At 37.8% G+C, this 14,462-nt stretch overlaps 1 protein-coding gene across 1 annotated transcript in view; it reads left to right on the top strand.

Annotated features, from left to right (window-relative positions):
• The window catches only part of LEKR1 (leucine, glutamate and lysine rich 1), a 174,620-nt gene that overhangs the window by 141,570 nt on the left and 18,588 nt on the right, over positions 1 to 14,462 (top strand). Inside the window, exons 11-12 of the mRNA XM_081077368.1 lie at positions 9,466 to 9,630; positions 12,242 to 12,541. Of these exons, the coding sequence (XP_080933494.1) occupies positions 9,466 to 9,630; positions 12,242 to 12,541 (465 nt within the window). The remainder of the gene's footprint in view (positions 1 to 9,465; positions 9,631 to 12,241; positions 12,542 to 14,462) is intronic.

Raw genomic sequence — 14,462 nt, 5'->3', positions numbered from 1 at the left:
TATATAACAATAGCACAATAGCAGGGAAGGGAGAAATAAAAATCACTATTGTGAGATTCTTATACAATACATGAAGTAATATCTTACTAGAAGATAGACTGCATCAAGTTAAAGATGTAGTCTATATACCTAAAAGCAAACACAAAAATAGAAAAACAAAGACTTACAGTTAATAAGCCAGCAAAGGATATGAAATTGAATTTAAAAATACTCAGTCCAAAAGAAGATAGAAAAACAGAAAAAAGATGAGATGGGCCAAATAGAAAACATAGCAAGACAGATTTAAAGCTAACCAAATTAAAAGTAAATGGTCTAAACCAGGGGTCAAAAACTTTTTCTATAAAGGACTAGTTAGTAAAAATTTCCATTTGTGGGACAAGTAATCTCTGTTGCAACCACTCAACTCTGCTATTGTGACTTAAAAGCAGCCATAGACGATATGAGTGGGCATGACTGAATTTAGCCTGTGGACCATAGTTTGCCAAGCTCTGATCTAAGTATCCCCATTAAAAGACAAAGATTGTCATGTTGGGTAAAAATGCAAGATTTTACTATATATACATGCCTACAAGAAATGCACTTTAATATAAAGAAATATTTTAACAAATATGTGAAAAGTAAAGCGTGGAAAAAGATATGCTAACACAAATCAAAGGAAAGCCAGAGTGGCCAGAGAAAGCCAGATCTACTACCAGACAAAGCAGACTTCAGAGCAAAGAAATCAGAATACAGTTGACCCTTAAACAACACCGATTTGAATTGCATGGATCCACTTACACACAGACTGTTTTCAATAAATACTGTAAATATATTTTCTCTTCCTTATGATTTTCTTAATAAAATTTTCTTGCCTCTACCTTACTTTATAGTAAGAATACCGTATATAATACATACAACATACAAAATATGTGTTAATCAACTGTTTATGTTATTGGTAAGTAGTTAAGTCTTGGGGGAGTCAAAAATTATACACAGATTTTTGATTGTGAGGGGGAGGTCAGTGCCCCTAACTCCGACATTGTTTAAGGATCAACTGTATTTAGAGTATTTCCAGGGATAAAGAAAGTAATTTCATAATGATTAAGGGATCAATTCACCAGGAGGATCTAATAACAGAACTTAAAAATTAAACAAAAACTGCAAGAACAAATCGACAAATTCATAATTAGAGTCAGAGATGTCAATAGCCTTTCCTCAATAATTGATAGAAAAATATCTAGAAAATCAGTAAGGATTTATGAAAAATATGTACTATGAAAAATAGTACAATAATTTATTAAGACATATATTGAAAAACACTAAAGTACTTCCCCCTTACTTGTGGTTTTGTTTTCTGTGGTTTTAGTTACCCGTGGTCAACCTCATTTTGAAAATATTAAATGGAAAATTCCGGAAATAAAAATGCATACATTTTAAATTGCATGTCATTCTGTGTATTGTGATGAAACCCCACACCATCCCACTTCATCCAGCCTAGAATATGAATCATTCCTTTGTCCAGCATATTCATGCTGTATACACTACCCACCCATTAGTCACTTCATAGCTGTCAGTTACGAGATCGATTGCAATGCTTATGTTCAAGTAACCCTTATTTTACTTAATAATGCCCCCCAAAGTGCAAGAGTGGTGATGCTGACAATTCAGATATGCCAAAGAGAAACTGTAAAATGCTTCCTTTAAGTGAAAGGTGAGTACAATACATTGAGATACTTTGAAAGAGACCACACTCATATAACTTTTATTACAGTGTAGTATTATAACTTTCTATTTTATTGTTAGTTACTGATGTTATTAATACTGTGACTAATTTATAAATTAAACTTTATCACTGATATGTATGCATAGGAAAAAACGTAGCATATATAGGGTTCAGTACTATTCAAGTTTTCAGGCATCCAATGGGGGTCTTGTAACATGTCCCCCAAGGATAAATGGGACTACTGTATTATAGAATTGTCCATTTCACAGAATTCACATTTTTTTCAAGTGCACATGGGACATATAAAATAGATCATCTTCTGAGGCATAAATAAATCTCAATAAATTTAAAAGGATTCAAGCAATACAAAGTATTTTCTCTGATCACAATGGAATTAAATTAGAATTTATTAACAGAAAGTTATCTGGAAAAACCTCCAAATATTTTGCAACTTAATAAATACCTAATCCATGCTCTTAACCACTATGCTATGTATGCGTGTGGGGAGATGGGTGGCATGGAAAAACTAAACACGCTGAGCCACGGCATCCATCAGAGACATCTGCGTGTGAAGCCCGCTCCACCTCGTAATGGCGCTATGATCTTGGTGAAGGGACTTAATCTCTGACACTATTTCTTAATCTAGACAGTGGGAATAATAATTATTGTATGTTCTTCCCAGGATTGTAAGATTAAATGAGTTAATATATGAAAAGTGTTCTGTACGCTAGTTTCTGGTACACAGTGGACGTTCTCTCCTTCCATCTTAAGGTTGCAGAGCTCTTGGCAGGACTTCAATACATATTCTTGATTCCTTAACGTTGTTTTTTTATTATGAAGTCTATGTATTAGAATAATCATCTACTGTTATCATATATAAAGGTAGTTAATTCAGAAATAATCTGAAGTATTAGTTTTCAACCAGTATTTGTTTTTAACATTTAGAAAATAGTATAATAATTTATTTTTAGAAGACATATTTTCAAAAACAATACATATACATCAAATATAAACAAATGGTCTGAATTCTACTTTAGCATCTGAAATTCCTGTTGTTTTAAAGGGGTCATCACATAACAGGTAATTATGTTATAACATGGTATTTGGCTCCATGGACAGTTAGAAAATGATATACAAATTAACTAGAAAGATCTCACTTGGAAAATAGTGAAAAGACAGTATTTTGCACATCAGTATTAGACACGTTACAAAATACTAATTATGCATGTCAACAACAAATATAGAAGGAGTTTTTTAAAAAACAACATACGCAGAATGCTCTGGAGGCATCAGTAGGCATTTACTAAGTAGATAGAGTTTGACCTATTTATTTTGCATAAATAAAAAGCAAAAAGAATTGAAACCTGCAATGTGTACACGGGTAATTTATTTTACCTTGTGTAGCTCTTGAGCTCCTATGTTACTTAAGCTTTTTTTTTAAATGAGAATTTTCTCATGATTATTAAAATTACTATTAATTATTGTATAAAGCAGGTCATATTTTCTGTATGCATCATCACTAAATTCATTTATTTTGCATAAACCTAAGTCCTGCCATCTAAGATATTTTAAACAAACAACTCCTATTAACATGTAAAAAATGTAAACATGACAATTTGGTATGAATTCATCTTCTCAATAACAAATAATGTACTGGCTTAAGCAAATCATCGTGTTTGTGGGCTCATCATTTTGTTCTAATGATTCAGATCATGGAGGAACCAGTAGGGTCATTTCTCTGTGCTACAGTGTCAACACATTCAGATTGTTCTTGTCATCTCATTGCAGCTTCCTTAAATGTTTAGACATCCCACCTGAAGCTCATCACTTTGCTTCTCTTTCTCAGGTTGTACAAATTAAAAATTAAATCATTAATAGTAAATCATTCTTCTCCCTTCTATTTACAGTGCTTTTTTCTTTCCCACCTTCCATCTATTCCTTCCCTTTTTTCTCTCTTTACCTACAATAGTTCATTTCAAGGAGTAGTTCAAGGGCAGGAAGATCTTGCTTCCTGACTCAGGTAGAACAGAACATCCTTTTCATTCAAACAGTGAGCCACTCCCTTTTCTTCCCTGATACTTCCTTTGTTTCATCTTCATAGATGGACAGGTCTACTGATTTCTTAAGTGGCCTCTTCCCCATAATAAAAGAACTTTTTTTTTCAATTAAAATTGACTTTCAATATCATTTTATATTAGTTTTCAGGTGTAGAGCACAGTGGTTAGACATTTATGTAATTTATGAAGTGATTCTCCCCATTAATCTAGTACCCACCTGGCTCCAGTTATTGACTTGACTAACTAGATGGATGGTAGTGCTGTGTCTTGAAATGGGGAGAGACATGTAGGGAGGGGGTTGCATCAAGATTTCTGGTTCAGACACTTTGAGACACCTGTGAAGCACCTAAATGGCTACCAGGAGGCAGGTAGATATAAGTGCCTGGAATTCAGAAGAACATCTGTTCTTTCTTCTGAGTGCCCCTGAGGCTTTCCTCATCTTTAGCAGTCCGAGAAAAACACATCTGAACAGTTCTATCATGTTCCTAAATGATCATCAGCATCATTTCCCCCAAACAATCCAGAAATTTGTTTGAGAGAGCCAAAATAACTCCTTGTGTTGAGTATAAATATAATTGTTTTGCCTTGGGGCAAATGCTCAGACCTATACCCAGTGCTATAAATCCAACTGACCTCACACTAGGGCTGGTCATCTATCTCATTTTGTTTAATTTAAAGGATTTCCCTAAAATCTTCCTAGCGAACTTTCTGTTTCCTGGTTCCCTGGTTTCACTATTCCCTTGAGAAATTCAGGTTGAACACTCTCCTCTTATAGTAACTGAATCATAGTGTCACAGGAAGTCCAGTTTGACAGTCTTTCTCCCAAGTTATCTGGCATTTTCTCCCTCTTAAAATTTATAATCATTGCACAATGTAAATCTAGAGCCAGCCTGTCACTGGGATCCCTTCTCTAATCTCACTAGGTGAACTCCCAGGCCTGAGTAACTCCAGGACTCATAGATTTGCTGTCTCTCTTGTTCCGGTAGGCAGAGCCAAACCAATGGTTAAAAACCACAGGGAGAAAGATGTTGGCTCAGCCAAAGGAAAAACTGCCTAATGCTTAGTGCTGTCTGAAAATGGAAACGCCTGCTGGGGAAGGAGTGAGTTATGGTTTCTTGTGGTGTTGAGGCACAGAGCGGACAGTAGTTTGGTGCAGATTCCATGGTAGAGACTGAAGGGTCAGCATAGAAGTCATCTCCACTGACTATTGATGCCTGCTTGTGCTGGTGCCTTCCAGATGTTTTGTCCATTTAATCCTCATAACAACCCCAAGGGGAACTAGTTATAACCCCACCAGGAGAGATTACAGTCACAACCTAAGATCACACAACTAGAAAGTGACAGAGCCAGGATTTAAATTCAACTTCGTCTGAATCCAAAGTTCTTGTTTATTTTTTTGCACAATTCATGGGAGCTTGAGAAATTGAAGTAGGGGGTTTCTAAGGTCTCCTCCTATGCTATGATTCTATTTGAGTCAAAATATGATACAGACATCACTGACCTCTATTTTCCTTAACCTCTGGCCTCAATCACAGTAAAGTGATCATCTGTGACTCTAAAACTTTCTATGGTCTCCATCAAGAAAGGAACATAAAAACTCAACATTTGGAAGAGATCCAAGGTGGCAGAGTAGATGAGGCTGTGCTTGCCTCATCCTGTGAACACATCAAAATTACAACTGAATTATAGAACAACCAACTTGGAGAACCATCTGAAGTCTAGCTGAACAGAAGTTTTATAACTGTCAATATAAAGAAGAAGCCACATCGAGACTGGTTGGAGGGGCAGAGACGTGAAATGGGCTGACCCTCACCTAGAGACCAAAGTTTGAAAATCTGGAGAGATACCTCAGCCACAGAGGTTCCCCACAAAGCAGTGAGGGACTCCAGCCCCCCACACCAGGCTCCCCAGCCCAGAGTACTGGTGCTGGGAAGAGGAGCCCCCACAACTTCTGGCTATGAAAAACAGAGGGGACTCTGACCATCTGGGTGGGATGGAAGATTTCGGGAAACCCAGACATCCTTTTAAATGGCCCACACAGACACACCCTGGACTCCAGAGGAGGTACGGTGACTCGGGATGTCGGAGACATATGGGGAAAGACAGAGTTGTATAAGTTTTGGGTGATGACTTGAGGGACAGTCCCCATTTTCCCTGTGTGGGGCCCTCTTCCCATGCAACCTGCAGGCAGGCACCATCTTTCCTGTGCTGAGCTTGCCTGCACAGGCCAAATCTGAGTCTTATTGGCCTGGTGAGCTCCACTGCTCCACCCTGCTGACTCACTGACACCCTCCCTCACCCAACTTGCATACTGCAGGAGGCTTTATTAGTGGCTGAATCTTATGGGAGCCAGCAGATGGCAGCAGGCCTTGGAGTGTCCTGACTTTTTGCAGAGCTATCCCAGACCTGCTACTGCTGGCAGCTGTCCTCAGTTTGCAGTGTGGCCTCTCCCATGCACCTCCATGTATAGCACAGGCAGAAAACAACCATGGATCATGTTAAGTACTCCTACCAGGTACTTACCACCAGTCACCGGCAGTGGCTGATGGGGGCCTGCACCAGAGGCCCTCTCAAGAGGCCTCAGAACCCACATACTTGGAAGTTGGTTTCAGACCACAGCACAGCACCACCCAATTAGCCACACAAACAGCACACACAAAGGGTGATCTCAACAGGCACCAGAGCCCACTGAGGCAAATCCTACTCTGTGGGGTAAGCCCCCCTGTACAGCAGCCCATAAGCTGTGGATATGGCCAAACCTCACAGCCAGTCAGCCTGAGGGTCAATACCACCCACTGACATACCAACATCAATCAAGGCTCAACTATAACAGGAGGGCACACGCAACCCACACAAGGGACACTCCTGGAGCATATGACCAGAGAGACTGTGCCTCTGGGCCCCACAGGACCCCTACTACATAAGGCCACCCAGCAAGACTGGGAGACATAGCAGCTCTACCTAACACAGAAACAAATGCAAAGAGGCAGTCAAAATGAGGAAACAAAGAAATACATTCCAAATGAAAGGACAGGAGAAAACTCCAGAAAAAGAACTAAACAAAATGGAGGCAAGCAACCTACCAAAGACAGAATTCAAAACAATGGTTATAAGGATGCTCAAGGAACTTAGTGAGAACTTCAACAAAGAGATAGAAAGCATAAAAAAGGACATAGAAACCATAAAAAAGAACCAGTCAAAAGTGAAGAATACAGTAACTGAAATGAAGAATTTACTAGAAGGAATCACCAGCAGACCAGATGGATGAAGCATAGGATTGAATCAGCGATTTGGAAGACAAGGTAGCAGAAAACACCCAATCAAAACAGCAAAAAGAAAAAAGAATCCCCCCCAAAAAAATGATAGTTTAAGAGACCTCTGGGACAACATTAAGCGTAACACCATTCTCATTGTGGGAAGTAGCAGAAGGAGAAGAGAGAAAGCAAGGGATTGAGAATCTTTTTGAAGAAATAATGACTGAAAACTTTCATAACCTGGTGAAGGAAATAGATATAGGAGTCCAGGAAGCACAGAGAGTCCCAAAAAGGCTGAACCCAAACAGGCCCACACCAAGATACATTATAATTAAAATGGCAAAGGTTAAAGACAAAGAGAGAATCCTAAAAGCAGCAAGAGAAAAGCAGTTAGTTACATATAAGGGAACTCCCATAAGACTATCAGCTGATGTCTTAACAGAAACTTTGCAGGCCAGAAGAGATTGGCACAAAATTTTCAAAATGATGAAAGACAAGGACGTACAACCAAGGATACTCTAGCCAGCAAGACTATCATTTAAAATCAAAGGATAGAGAAAGAGCTTCCCAGACAAGAGAGCTAAAGGAGTTCATCACCACTAAACCAGTATTACAAGGAATACTAGAGGGACTTCTTTAAAATGGGCCCAAAAAAATCAAAAATATAAATAATAAAATGGCAATAACTACATATCTATCAACAATTGCTTTCAATGTAAGGGAATTAAATGCTCCAATCAAAAATATGGGGTGGTTGAATAGATAAGAAAACAAAACGCTTACATATGCTGCCTATAAGAGACCCACTTCAGATTGACAGACACACACAGACTGAAAGTAAAGGGATGTAAAAAGATATTTCATGCAAATGGAACAAACAAAAAAGCTGGGATAACAGTACTTATAACAGACAAAAGACTTTAAAACAAAGGCTATAACAAGAGACAAAGAAAGACCCAGTAATCCCACTTCCTAGTAATTATCCAAAGAAACCCAAATGCTATTTCGATGGGACGCGTGCATCCATATGTCCATTGCAGCATTGTTTACAATGGCCAAGATGTGGAGGCAGCCTGGGTGTCTGTCGATAGAAGAATGGATAAAGAGGAGGAAGTACATATATACAGTAGAATATTTCTCAGCCATGGAAGGGAATGAGTTATAGCCATCTACAGTGGCCAGAATGGACCTGAAGGGAATTGTGCAGAGTGGAGTGTCAGACAGAGAAAGACAGATGCAATATGACTTTGCTTATATGTGGAATCTTAAGAACAAAGTAAACAAATAAAACAGAAACAAACTCGTAGATACAGAGATCATTTGATGGTTATCAGATGGGTGGGGAGTTGAAGGGGTGGGTGAAAAGGGGGAAGGCATTAAAAAGTACAAATTGGTTGTTACAAAGTAGTTATGGGGATGTAGGGTATAGCATATGGATATAGTCAATAATATTGTAATAACTACATATGGTATCAGATGGGTACTAGATTATCAGAGTGATAGATGGGACGGGGCTTGGGGGGCAGGGTGAAAAAGGTGAAGGGATTAAGAAGTACAAACTGGTAGTTACAAAATAGTCATGGGGATGTAAAGTAAAGCATGAGGAATATAATCAATAATATGGTAATAACTATGTATAGTGCCAGGTGGGTACTAGACTAGTTAACTGGATCACTTCTTAAATTATATAAATGTCTAAATATTATGCTGTACACTTGAAATATAAAATAAATTGAATGTCAACGTAACTGAAAAATTAAAAAGGGGGGAAATGTGAAGGGCAATAACTGGTCCAAATTTCCAGTTAAATAACGAGCAAGTCATAGGGATGGAATGCACAGCATGGGGAATATAGTCAATAATACTGTGATAGCATAGTATGATGTCAGATGGTTGCTGGACTTACCATGGTGATCACTTCTTTAGGTTTATAATAAATGTTGAATAACTATGGTGTATACCTGAAACTAATATACTATTGCATGCTAACTAGATTTTTAATAAAGATATTTTTTAAATAATAAAATTTTTTAAAAACCTCAACATTTGTACTTTATATCCCCTCTGAGCTTTTAGCAGAACTTAGTCTGAGGGCCTCGAAATCTTTTTTTTTTTTTTTAATAGGGTTGCTGGCAAAGACTGAGTTTACAGTATAAAGGTACGGAAGACAAAGCTTTTAGTATTTCTCAAATCTGTCATAGCATATTGTCCTAACATCTCTACTCATTTTATATGTTTTAGAAGGTCTTAGAAGATCTTGAAATATTTGATTCAAGTTCAATTTTTCTGGCCTAAGTTCTGAGTCAAATGTTTTTTAAATATTAGAACTTAAAAATTGGATTAATGTTTAAAATTAACATTAGAATTTTAAAAATATTAGTCTGAAAATAACCTTAATTTACTTATTTTAAGATAAAATGGCTTTATATGTGCGTTAAATGCTATTTTCTAGATTGAAGCTGAACTCGCCAAGGAAAGGGCCCAATATTTAGTTGAAATTGAGGAGCAAGCTCTTCTCTTTAAGGAAGAAGCTAAACTGGAACTTGATATTGAAAAGGAAAAACACCAAGAAATAATCCAAAAGTATCAGAAAGAACAAGAGGAACTACAAATGAAGGTCAGTCGTTAGGATTTTCATTATTATTCAACGGGTTTAAAATTATAGATGTTGGTTACTTCCTCCTAAGAGCTCTGCAGTGTTTATAACTCCAATAGCTTTCCTCTGGTCACTGTGGCTTGGTTTTAGTCACATAGGTAGAATGGTTTGGCTACTCTCCAGAATGAATAACTGAGATAAATTATACACACATATAATCCAGCTATGCATGGAATTTTTTCTATTAAAATAACCTTTTTAAAACAGCAGAAATTATTTATATAACCAATAATCAGCATGGTTAACTATCCTGACACATCAAATATCCAACATCAAAAGATAATGAAGTGTTTTACATAATTAAAAAATTTCCAACTAAAGCCTATCTCCTTTAATTAAAAATATTTTCAATTCTAAATATTTTTGAATGAAGGGAAATATTTTTAAAATGTAGCCATCTCCATAATTTTTGACACAGAGTGTCCTAAATAATTTAAGGTTTTGTTAAGGTTCCTGTTTTTATAAGACCTGATTATCGTATATAAGGGTGTGTGTGTGTGTGTGTGTGTGTGTGTGTGTGTGTGTGTGTGTGTGTGTGTGTGTTAACCAAGATACAGTGGGGAAAACATATTTTGAATAAACTCATTAACAGTCTGTGTAAATTAAGCATCAAATGAGACTTAAGGGCCTCTGTTTGTTGCACGGGGGATAAGACACAGCCTTTTTAATAGTTCTGTGAACAGTAGGCAGGGCCAGCTACATGAGTATATGGCAAGTGCAGTATCACAGGGCCTCACACTAAAAAAGGCCTCATGCTTTGGGTTTAATGCTCTGCAAATGCTGTTTTGAAATTCTTCATAATTTTCTCTTTCAATTTGTGTTTTGTAAGTGAAATCCTGTTGAGACAATGAAACATGTACTGGGAACTTTGGAGCCTCATCCCACCCAAGGCTCCACCTCCCCTAGACAGGTTCTCTTCTATGCAGTTCTCTTGCTTCCTAGCCCTTCACCACCACCCCACCCCACTCTACCTCCTTGGTGTGCCTTCGCATTCTCCCCCTCACCTCTGGACTACTGTTGCAATCCTGGATGTCTCAGGGTCCCATCAGCAGGGAGACGCCAAAAGGCAGGCCCCAACTTGCCATGGATTGCAGATTTTCAAGAGGAGTCATCAGTCCAGATTTTGTAAATCAATTCTTTTAATTTATAAATGTTGGTCCCCTTTTTTAAAATAACAAAACATATCTGTGGCTATGTGAGCCCCCCTCCCAAGGAAAACCTGCTCCGTTTCAGTGTCACCTCTCTGTAGGATGATGGAATCTACTGTCCAAATGCAGCAGTGACCCTCTTCCTTCCTGGATTATTTCAAGATGGAATATTAATTTATAAAATTACTAAGTGTGGTGAATATGTTTCTTGTAAAAGTTATTCCTAATGTAAAGTTAACATTTGGAACAAATTTTGGATACTTAATTCTTAAGTAACTGTTCACAAAATCCTTGGAACTTTGGTCTCTGAATGATTTCCAGATTCTCCATGGGCCGGTTTCTTGTTGTGCTAATGTTTATTATATGACAATATCTGTAGCATAAATAGCAAGTGTATGTTTCATCAGGAGCAGCCTTGCTCTTCCTGCTTTGTTTTCTGCTCTTTGTTTTTTAAGGGGAGAGAAAACAAGCAGTCTTTGTCCTTCTAAAGACTTTCATGACAATGAGGAAAAACTTCCCCAACTTATTCTCTCATCTCTTTATCTAGAGGTACCACCTTGAGAAGCAGTATATTTTAAAAATATTCTGAGATCCTCTAGAACTGCACTAATATGGTAGCCACATGTGGCTACTTCAATATCAGTTAATTAAAATTAAATAAAATTTAAAATTCAGCTCATCGGTCACATCAGCCACATTTCAAATGTTCATTAGTCAGTCCTGGGAAACAAGAGCCTATTGTACCAACCCAGCGATCGGTGATGTCACCTTGGTAGCTTGGAACTGGTCATGGTGAGAGTATTTGCACCATGGAAATTAGATACAAATCTGGCTTGTGTGTGCTTGTGAGTCAGTAGTTAAACATTCACCAGCACAGCACTCTCAGTAGCCACGTGGGGCTGGTGGGTTCCATATTAAACATCACAGAATGTTTCTATCGTCACAGAAAGACCTATTGCGCAGTGCTGCTCTAGAAGGTGTAGTACCTGGGGTACCCCCAACTATCATATACAAGACAGAAAAACAATGCAAAGGGAAACTTATTGGTATGGTATGAGCAGAATCTAATGGTGCATTCCCAAGCATCAGGAATTTCTAGCTCCCAAAACCACCCTCTAGTGAGTCCGGATAGGAATTTGATCAAGACTTGAGCCGTTCTTGGTAGCTCAGTCCAGACCCAGAGATTTATATATTTCTGAGGATGCCATGATTAATGCCATTTCACTTAGGTGGTAAAAATAAAAGTCGTAGTCTTTTAACTTTTAAAAAGAAAATCTTGGAGGCGGCCTACATATGTCATAGGATTTGTATTCCTCTGATCATAAGAGTGCACTGATTATTTAGAATAAGCCTCATAAAACCATAAGAACTCTGTAGTTGCCTAGATTTATTGCCTAAAAACTAATTCAAGATTTATCTTACAGATATCTGACTTAATCGCGGACGCTACTAGAGATGTAAGGCTGAAAGTAGCCACTCTTGAAAAAAAACTCAGTGACTCCCACGTCCAATATACTGAAGAATCTGAGTCAAAAGAGAAGGAAATTGAAAACCTCAAAAATTTGGTTGCAGAATTTGAATCTCGCCTGAAGAAGGAAATTGACAATAGTGATTCTGTTTCAGAGGACTTGAAGAAGGAAATGAAACAGAAGTCAGATGAACTGGAAAGAGTAATGCTGGCACAAACACAACTGCTACAGCAATTTAACCAGTCTCAGGAAGAGGTAAGATGGCACCATTGCACTTAGTGAAAGAGCGCATGGTCTTTCAAAACATAAACAAACAAACAAAAACATGAAAGGCAGCTCAGTGTCCTGCAAAGAGTTCTGGACTGTTCGTCAGGGACCTGAGATCACATCCTGGTTTTGTCCTTGACTAGACAGTCACTTAACCTTTCTGGACCTGGCTTCCTTTTTTGTAAAATGAATACATTGAACTATGTAATCTCTAAGGTTTTCTCAGCACTGTTCTACTTTGTTGCAAATGACCATTTAAAACCTCAAAGATTAGTAATCTTTATCTATTTATGTCTTGTTTTTGCATTAAATCTTTGCCAAAAACTTTTAGAGTACTTGCTGCTTAAATTCAAATAATATTTGGACAGTGTATCTTAAATGTAATTTTTCTTTAGGGATTTGTCTTTTTATCAACTTAAACTTGTAAGGTCATTTGCATGTGTTGGTCTTTCTTATGTAAGCATCATTATTTCAGCAATGGTTTTGTTTAAGCTGGAGTAGACACACTTTGATTTGAAAAAATCTTTTCTAACAAAATCTTATTTCTGAACTGCTAAGCAGTTTAGAAACAGTGGATGCTATAGACTAGATGTTTTTGTCCCCTAAAAACCTGTATGTTGAAACCTAATCCTCAAAGCAATGATATTTGGAGGTGGGGACTTTGGGAAGGTATTTATGTCATGAAGGCAGATCCCTTATGAATGGGATTAGTACCGTTATAAAAGAGATTTCAGAGTGCTCCCTCATTCCTTCTACCGTGTGAGGACACAGTAAGAGGACACCTGTGTACCAGGAACAGGGTTCTCACAGGTACCAAATCTGCCAGCCCTGCCTCCACAACTGTGAGACATAAATTTCATTTGTTGTTTGAGCCACCCAGTGTGTGGTCCTTTTTTATGATAGCCTGAACTGAAATGGTGGAGCAGTTCTCTGTTCTCTAACCACCGAAGCTATGGCCTGTTTATGACAGTATAGCAAATAAAGACAAGTGGAGAAAGATTCTGGATGATAACAAGTAATATTTTTGTTGGTTTTATGGGCATCTTAATGAGGGAATAAAAGGAAAGTACTAGTAATAACATTGATTATTAACAATTAAATATACCATGTTCTTGCTATATTTAAATTATGAACCAAAATTAAGAGTTTATGCCATCACTGTAATTATGAAGTGAACTTATTGCAAAGGAATTATAAATATAAGTTAAAATGAGGACTGGATAGAATACTGGATCAAAAACAATGCTTAAACAATCTTATAAAGCAGAAATGATTTCCATGTTACAGATGAGGAACTGACTCGAGAAGGTTAAATAACTTCCATAAGGTCACACAGCGTCGTGGAGCCAAGATTCAAATTTGAATCTCTGTGATATCATGTTCCCTCTTTCAGGAAGCCTGAGTTCTAGTGATTCCACTTCAAAATTTCAAAGTGATCCTCAATCTTAGCACTCATCTCCAGGCCTCATTTTTTTTTTTTACTTTAAAAATAACAATAAACACACTACTTTCTCTGCCAGATGATGAGGGGGTCAGATGATTGAGTGTCTCCTGTTGGAACACAGCAGCATAGTTTCCCTGCCCAGGCAGGAGTGGGAAGGGAGCGCACACATGGACTCAGCTTTGCTGAAGAAACCCCGAGAAGGAAACAGGTGATGCATATTTGTCTTAAACGAGACAGCAGCATTGGAGCTCTAGCAGAGGGACAGCAGGTTAAAAGAGAGAAAGAGCAAGGCAACTAGACCAGCAGGTTTTCTAACTCTTAAACCCCGAAAGAAATGGCAAGATGGAAAGTGAGGAGTAACGTATAAACTAAGACCAGTAGAAAAAGATAGAAGGGTCAAATCCAGTAAACACACACTGAGGATCTATCCAGGTGCCAGGCACTAGATATGTAATTAAGAATAAG

The sequence above is a fragment of the Rhinolophus hipposideros genome (assembly GCF_964194185.1).
Source record: "Rhinolophus hipposideros genome assembly, chromosome: 2".
NCBI classification, from domain to species: domain Eukaryota; kingdom Metazoa; phylum Chordata; class Mammalia; order Chiroptera; family Rhinolophidae; genus Rhinolophus; species Rhinolophus hipposideros.
This window is presented reverse-complemented; position numbering and strand designations above follow the sequence as displayed.